At 38.3% G+C, this 9,305-nt stretch overlaps 1 protein-coding gene across 3 annotated transcripts in view; it reads right to left on the bottom strand.

Moving 5' to 3' along the window:
• Positions 1 to 433: 433 nt before the first annotated feature.
• The window catches only part of SEMA4A (semaphorin 4A), a 64,355-nt gene continuing 55,483 nt past the window's right edge, over positions 434 to 9,305 (bottom strand). For all 3 annotated transcript variants that reach the window (XM_075283312.1, XM_075283314.1, XM_075283313.1), the window contains exons 10-15: positions 3,655 to 3,805; positions 3,388 to 3,577; positions 3,187 to 3,308; positions 2,890 to 3,053; positions 2,696 to 2,811; positions 434 to 1,510 (exon numbers count right to left, since the gene is read on the bottom strand). In XM_075283312.1, coding sequence (XP_075139413.1) covers positions 870 to 1,510; positions 2,696 to 2,811; positions 2,890 to 3,053; positions 3,187 to 3,308; positions 3,388 to 3,577; positions 3,655 to 3,805 — 1,384 coding nt within the window. In that variant the 3' untranslated portion in view covers positions 434 to 869. The remainder of the gene's footprint in view (positions 1,511 to 2,695; positions 2,812 to 2,889; positions 3,054 to 3,186; positions 3,309 to 3,387; positions 3,578 to 3,654; positions 3,806 to 9,305) is intronic.

The following is a 9,305-nucleotide window of genomic DNA, read 5'->3' as shown; positions in this document are numbered from 1 at the left end:
TGATGTTCTGCAGATGTGTAGAGAGGTCAGTGGTGTAATAGTCTGCAGGATAGATCACTATGTACCAGGAGGTAGAGAGGACAGAGAGATGTTCTGCAGATGTGTAGAGAGGTCAGTGGTGTAATAGTCTGCAGGATAGATCACTATGTACCAGGAGATAGAGAGGACAGAGTGATGTTCTGCAGATGTGTGGAGAGGACAGAGGTGTAATAGTCTGCAGGATATATCACTATGTACCAGGAGGTAGTGAGGACAGAGAGATGTTCTGCAGAGAGGTCAGTGGTGAAATAGTCTGCAGGATAGATCACTATGTACCAGGAGGTAGTGAGGACAGAGCGATGTTCTGCAGAGAGGTCAGTGGTGTAATAGTCTGCAGGATAGATCACTATGTACCAGGAGGTGCGATGTTCTGCAGAGATGACTTTTGTCCTCACAGATTTTGTCTTTTATTATAAAACACAATGTAGACATGTGGCAGTGTCTGGTCATGCACACAGCGCCCCCTATAATACTGATACGGTACTGCGACACCAGGAGACACGGGACACTGGACACCCCCCCTCCCCCTATATCAGTGGCTGGACACACGGACACGTCTGGTGCTCACACACATGATCACAGTCACACGTGTTCCGCGCGGCTCGTCCATCATGGCGGCGGCAGTGGTCACATCGGTCTCTATGTACAAGTGGCTTCACATTATAAAAGGGGTAACAGTCGTCCCGCCCGCCCCGGCTCCTCACGCCAGGCGGCCATCTTGGCTTATGGTTCAATAAGTCTTATTTGGTCCCATGTGGCAGTGCTGGAGAGGTAGAAGATGGCGACCAGAAGATCCGTCATGACCCCCCGTACAAAAACAAGATGGCCGCTCAGACATCGGAGGCGGCGTCTGCTCCCCCATTGGGCGTCAGGTTGACGCTGTTGTTGTCTACGTCCATTTTGCCGCCGGCCCTGCAGGGGACACAGCACGGCTTTGTGATGCTCCTGCTGTACTGGCAGAAGCCATTGAGTGGCGCCGTCTCCTGCTTCTTGTGGCCGGCCAGTTTGTCGGACTCGGGCGTGCTGCAGCTCTGGATTTTACTGTTGGCTCGGATCTGGTCCCTGCAGGTGTAGAGCGCCAAACACAGGCACCCGCACAGCGTCAGCGTCAGCAGCACCGTCACCGCCACAAAGGGCTTGTAGTAGTCGTGCGCTTCGCTGCTGAAGGAGACGCCGTTCTCCAAGGCCATGTTACTGTCCCCGTTGTAGGCGCCCCGGTGGCTGATCCCCACCCCGTTCTGGTCCTTGATCCAGTACTGAGCCGCCTTGTACTTAAACCCCTTCTCATTGGCCCAGCACTCGTAGGGACCCAGGGTCTCACTCTTCACTATAACAACCAGACTGCCGGCCGGAGTGACCACCTGCCTGTCCTGAGACTGCCCGAGACGTCTCCAAGTGTACGAGGCCAGAGAAGAAAGCTGCGGGCACAGGAGCTCAACGATGGAGTTATACGGGCGGCTGTAGTTAGCGACTGCAAGAGAGGGAAGAACACAAATATTATACAGGAGAGCCGTGACATCATAGAGTAGAGCCAATCACTAGAGAGCGGCGGTGACATCACTGAGAATACAGCCAATCACTAGAGAGCGGCGGTGACATCACTGAGAATACAGCCTATCCGTATACTAGAGAGCGGTGACATCACTGAGAATACAGCCTATGTATATACTAGAGAGCGGTGACATAACTGAGAATACAGCCTATCCGTATACTAGAGAGCGGTGACATCACAGAGAATACAGCCTATCCGTATACTAGAGAGCGGTGACATCACAGAGAATACAGCCTATCCGTATACTAGAGAGCGGTGACATCACAGAGAATACAGCCTATCCGTATACTAGAGAGCGGTGACATCACTGAGAATACAGCCTATCCGTATACTAGAGAGCGGTGACATCACTGAGAATACAGCCTATCCGTATACTAGAGAGCGGTGACATCACAGAGAATACAGCCTATCCGTATACTAGAGAGCGGTGACATCACAGAGAATACAGCCTATCCGTATACTAGAGAGCGGTGACATCACAGAGAATACAGCCTATCCGTATACTAGAGAGCGGTGACATCACAGAGAATACAGCCTATCCGTATACTAGAGAGCGGTGACATCACTGAGAATACAGCCTATCCGTATACTAGAGAGCGGTGACATCACTGAGAATACAGCCTATCCGTATACTAGAGAGCGGTGACATCACTGAGAATACAGCCTATCCGTATACTAGAGAGCGGTGACATCACTGAGAATACAGCCTATCCGTATACTAGAGAGCGGTGACATCACTGAGAATACAGCCTATCCGTATACTAGAGAGCGGTGACATCACTGAGAATACAGCCTATCCGTATACTAGAGAGCGGTGACATCACTGAGAATACAGCCTATCCGTATACTAGAGAGCAGTGACATCACTGAGAATACAGCCTATCCGTATACTAGAGAGCAGTGACATCACTGAGTATACAGCCTATCCGTATACTAGAGAGCGGTGACATCACTGAGAATACAGACTATCCGTATACTAGAGAGCGGTGACATCACTGAGAATACAGCCTATCCGTATACTAGAGAGCGGTGACATCACTGAGAATACAGCCTATCCGTATACTAGAGAGCGGTGACATCACCCCATGTACTCCCTTTTCTCACCTCTGGTGGGGGGGTTTTCGGCCTCGTGGCCCGGTCGGTGGCTTCTTCCTCTCGCTCCGGGGCTCAGACACGTGTCGTTGGGGTTGCCATTCTCTATATCCTGCAGCCAGGAGTCGCTGTGGAGATTGGAGACATCTTAGCCTGGTCTGTCTGGATGGAGGTGTTGGGGGCTGACATTTTGGGGTACCACTTACCGGTTCTCCTGGGTAGATGGGACCATGCGGCAGTCCTGGTTGGCCATATCCCAGGCACAGTAGGGGTCTCTCGCCAGGATACACTCGAAACATGTCCTGTATACGCTGCAGTTGGCCAGGGGGACCTGCAGGATGCCATCTCTGGAGCCGACATACAACATTTTCTGCAGGAGATATGATATATATATATATACACGTCACACTGTCATGGCAGGGCGGTGTCTGTAATCTACCGTACTAGAGATGGCGGCTGATAACAGAGAATGATCCCCCTATAAAGCCCTGTAGACGTCTCACCTTGCTGGGCTCCAGTAGAAGGCTCTCGATGGGCTCAGAAGACGGCAGCAGTTTTAGCTCCTCGATGATATGAGATTCGGTGCCCTTGTTCACCAGCACAGCCTTATGTACTGATCCCTTATCTGCAATACAGAGGGGCCCATTAATAAAGGAGCAGTTCTAAGTTCCACCAGCAGAGGGCAGAAGCGCGCTGACCATTACCTGTGCCCAGGAACATGACGGTATACGGATGTCCTGCCAGGGAGCGCACTGAATCAATGGCGATCTGGGTGTAGCTCACACTCTGCTGGATCAGTAGGGGGCGCTTGTTGGCCGGTAAGACCTTGTCATCCATCAGGAAGTGATCCTTCATGAAGTTGAGATCTGTGTCCGAGAACTTTCCTGAGGAGCACTAGAAGGTGGGAAATAAGAGGTCAGACAAAGCTCCCAGCAGCACAGAGTGTTACAGGATGGGGTGTTAATACTCACACTGCCGGGCCGAGGACTGGACACCGGCCCTGTGTATCGCGTCCATTTGGAACTCTCCTTGTTCTGCTCCTTGTAGTTCCCGTTAAACGCGGCTTCAATGTCTCCAAGATTAAAGGAACAGACGGCCGAACTGCTGGAGCCACCGACCTGCCTGCAAGACGGTCACATGGTCAGGGCAGGGATCACATGACAGGCTTAGATACACCAGACAGTATCACAGCGGTGTGGATACACCAGTACAGTCACTGACTATATGTACGGATTGTTCACACAACGTCACTGCCATCGCCTGGAGCTTCACACATATACTATACTGACAATAACCACAAGGGGGCAGCAATCATCCATCACTCACAGGATACAGAAAACATGTTCTATAAGAGGGAGGAGGTATATATACTGTATATCACACCAGTCACAGCGCAGTATACAGGACATTATACTGAACACCGGCATACCAGGCAGTCCAGGAGATGACTCACTACTAAATATGTACAAGGGAGAGTAATGGAGGCCGGAGAAACCGGAATACAGAGACTGTGAGTCCTGGCACGTCCCACTGACCCGAACCAAATATACAGATATATGTATCTCCTGGACTCATAGTGGCAGCATAATGTGCTGTACTACAGACTACAACTGGTGAGAGATACCTGCAAGAGGAAACGTGTGCAAATATACCAAGTTATATCCATATACTACACCATCACCTACCATATCTACTATAATACTAAATGGTATATACAAGAATATAACTACTATAATACTACTCCTATGTACAAGAATATAACTACTATAATACTACTCCTATGTACAAGGATATAACTACTATAATACTGCTCCTATGTACAAGAATATAACTGCTATAATAATGCTCCTATGTACAAGAATATAACTACTATAATACTACTCCTATGTACAAGAATATAACTACTATAATACTACCTCCTATGTACAAGAATATAACTACTATAATACTACTCCTATGTACAAGAATATAACTACTATAATACTACCTCCTATGTACAAGAATATAACTACTATAATACTACTCCTATGTACAAGAATATAACTACTATAATACTACTCCTATGTACAAGAATATAACTACTATAATACTACTCCTATGTACAAGAATATAACTACTATAATACTGCTCCTATGTACAAGAATATAACTACTATAATACTACCTCCTATGTACAAGAATATAACTACTATAATACTGCTCCTATGTACAAGAATAACTACTATAATACTACTGCTATGTATAAGAATATAACTACTATAATACTACTCCTATGTACAAGAATATAACTACTATAATACTACTCCTATGTACAAGAATATAACTACTATAATACTACTCCTATGTACAAGAATATAACTACTATAATACTACTCCTATGTACAAGAATATAACTACTATAATACTACTCCTATGTACAAGAATATAACTACTATAATACTACTCCTATGTACAAGAATATAACTACTATAATACTACTCCTATGTACAAGAATATAACTACTATAATACTACCTCCTATGTACAAGAATATAACTACTATAATACCGCTCCTATGTACAAGAATATAACTACTATAATACTACCTCCTATGTACAAGAATATAACTACTATAATACTACCTCCTATGTACAAGAATATAACTACTATAATACTACTCCTATGTACAAGAATATAACTACTATAATACTACCTCCTATGTACAAGAATATAACTACTATAATACCGCTCCTATGTACAAGAATATAACTACTATAATACTACTCCTATGTACAAGAATATAACTACTATAATACCGCTCCTATGTACAAGAATATAACTACTATAATACCACTCCTATGTACAAGAATATAACTACTATAATACTACTCCTATGTACAAGAATATAACTACTATAATACCGCTCCTATGTACAAGAATATAACTACTATAATACTACTCCTATGTACAAGAATATAACTACTATAATACTACTCTTATGTACAAGAATATAACTACTATAATACTGCTCCTATGTACAAGAATATAACTACTATAATACTGCTCCTATGTACAAGAATATAACTACTATAATACTGCTCCTATGTACAAGAATATAACTACTATAATACTACCTCCTATGTACAAGAATATAACTACTATAATACTGCCTCCTATGTACAAGAATATAACTACTATAATACTACTCCTATGTACAAGAATATAACTACTATAATACTACTCCTATGTACAAGAATATAACTACTATAATACTACTCCTATGTACAAGAATATAACTACTATAATACTACCTCCTATGTACAAGAATATAACTACTATAATACTGCTCCTATGTACAAGAATATAACTACTATAATACTACCTCCTATGTACAAGAATATAACTACTATAATACTGCTCCTATGTACAAGAATATAACTACTATAATACTACTCCTATGTACAAGAATATAACTACTATAATACTACTCTTATGTACAAGAATATAACTACTATAATACTGCTCCTATGTACAAGAATATAACTACTATAATACTGCTCCTATGTACAAGAATATAACTACTATAATACTACCTCCTATGTACAAGAATATAACTACTATAATACTGCCTCCTATGTACAAGAATATAACTACTATAATACTACTCCTATGTACAAGAATATAACTACTATAATACTACTCCTATGTACAAGAATATAACTACTATAATACTACCTCCTATGTACAAGAATATAACTACTATAATACTGCTCCTATGTACAAGAATATAACTACTATAATACTACTCCTATATACAAGAATATAACTACTATAATACTACCTCCTATGTACAAGAATATAACTACTATAATACTGCTCCTATGTACAAGAATATAACTACTATAATACTACTCCTATGTACAGGAATATAACTACTATAATACTACTCCTATATACAAGAATATAACTACTATAATACTCCTATGTACAAGAATATAACTACTATAATACTACCTCCTATGTACAAGAATATAACTACTATAATACTACTCCTATGTACAAGAATATAACTACTATAATACTACTACTATGTACAAGAATATAACTACTATAATACTACTCCTATGTACAAGAATATAACTGCTATAATACTACTCCTATGTACAAGAATATAACTACTATAATACTACTCCTATGTACAAGGATATAACTACTATAATACTGCTCCTATGTACAAGAATATAACTACTATAATACTACCTCCTATGTACAAGAATATAACTGCTATAATACTACTCCTATGTACAAGAATATAACTACTATAATACTACTCCTATGTACAAGGATATAACTACTATAATACTGCTCCTATGTACAAGAATATAACTACTATAATACTACTCCTATGTACAAGAATATAACTGCTATAATACTACTCCTATGTACAAGAATATAACTACTATAATACTACCTCCTATGTACAAGAATATAACTACTATAATACTACCTCCTATGTAAAAGAATATAACTACTATAATACTACCCCTATGTACAAGAATATAACTACTACTACTCCTATGTACAAGAATATAACTACTATAATACTACCTCTTATGTACAAGAATATAACTACTATAATACTGCTCCTATGTACAAGAACATAACTACTATAATACTGCTCCTATGTACAAGAATATAACTACTATAATACTACTCCTATGTACAAGAATATATCTACTATAATACTGCTCCTATGTACAAGAATATAACTACTATAATACTACTCCTATATACAAGAATATAACTACTATAATACTACTCCTATGTACAGGAATATAACTACTATAATACTGCTCCTATGTACAAGAATATAACTACTATAATACTACTCCTATGTACAAGAATATAACTACTATAATACTACTCCTATATACAAGAATATAACTACTATAATACTGGTCCTATGTACAAGAATATAACTACTATAATACTACTCCTATATACAAGAATATAACTACTATAATACTACCTCCTATGTACAAGAATATAACTACTATAATACTACCCCTATGTACAAGAATATAACTACTATAATACTACTCCTATATACAAGAATATAACTACTATAATACTACCTCCTATGTACAAGAATATAACTACTATAATACTACCCCTATGTACAAGAATATAACTACTATAATACTACTCCTATGTACAAGAATATAACTACTATAATACTACTCCTATATACAAGAATATAACTACTATAATACTACCTCCTATGTACAAGAATATAACTACTATAATACTACCCCTATGTACAAGAATATAACTACTATAATACTACTCCTATGTACAAGAATATAACTACTATAATACTACTCCTATGTACAAGAATATAACTACTATAATACTACTCCTATGTACAAGAATATAACTACTATAATACTACCTCCTATAAACAAGAATATAACTACTATAATACTGCTCCTATGTACAAGAATATAACTGCTATAATACTACTCCTATGTACAAGAATATAACTACTATAATACTGCTCCTATGTACAAGAATATAACTACTATAATACTACCCCCTATGTACAAGAATATAACTACTATAATACTACATCCTATGTACAAGAATATAACTACTATAATACTGGTCCTATGTACAAGAATATAACTACTATAATACTGGTCCTATGTACAAGACTATAACTACTATAATACTACTCCCTATGTACAAGAATATAACTACTATAATACTACTCCTATGTACAGGAATATAACTACTATAATACTACTCCTATATACAAGAATATAACTACTATAATACTCCTATGTACAAGAATATAACTACTATAATACTACCTCCTATGTACAAGAATATAACTACTATAATACTACTCCTATGTACAAGAATATAACTACTATAATACTACTACTATGTACAAGAATATAACTACTATAATACTACTCCTATGTACAAGAATATAACTGCTATAATACTACTCCTATGTACAAGAATATAACTACTATAATACTACTCCTATGTACAAGGATATAACTACTATAATACTGCTCCTATGTACAAGAATATAACTACTATAATACTACCTCCTATGTACAAGAATATAACTGCTATAATACTACTCCTATGTACAAGAATATAACTACTATAATACTACTCCTATGTACAAGGATATAACTACTATAATACTGCTCCTATGTACAAGAATATAACTACTATAATACTACTCCTATGTACAAGAATATAACTGCTATAATACTACTCCTATGTACAAGAATATAACTACTATAATACTACCTCCTATGTACAAGAATATAACTACTATAATACTACCTCCTATGTAAAAGAATATAACTACTATAATACTACCCCTATGTACAAGAATATAACTACTACTACTCCTATGTACAAGAATATAACTACTATAATACTACCTCTTATGTACAAGAATATAACTACTATAATACTGCTCCTATGTACAAGAACATAACTACTATAATACTGCTCCTATGTACAAGAATATAACTACTATAATACTACTCCTATGTACAAGAATATATCTACTATAATACTGCTCCTATGTACAAGAATATAACTACTATAATACTACTC

This window comes from Leptodactylus fuscus, chromosome 7, assembly GCF_031893055.1.
Source record: "Leptodactylus fuscus isolate aLepFus1 chromosome 7, aLepFus1.hap2, whole genome shotgun sequence".
NCBI lineage: Eukaryota > Metazoa > Chordata > Amphibia > Anura > Leptodactylidae > Leptodactylus > Leptodactylus fuscus.
The sequence above is the reverse complement of the archived record's forward strand: the minus strand, read 5'-3'. Positions and strand labels throughout refer to the sequence as shown.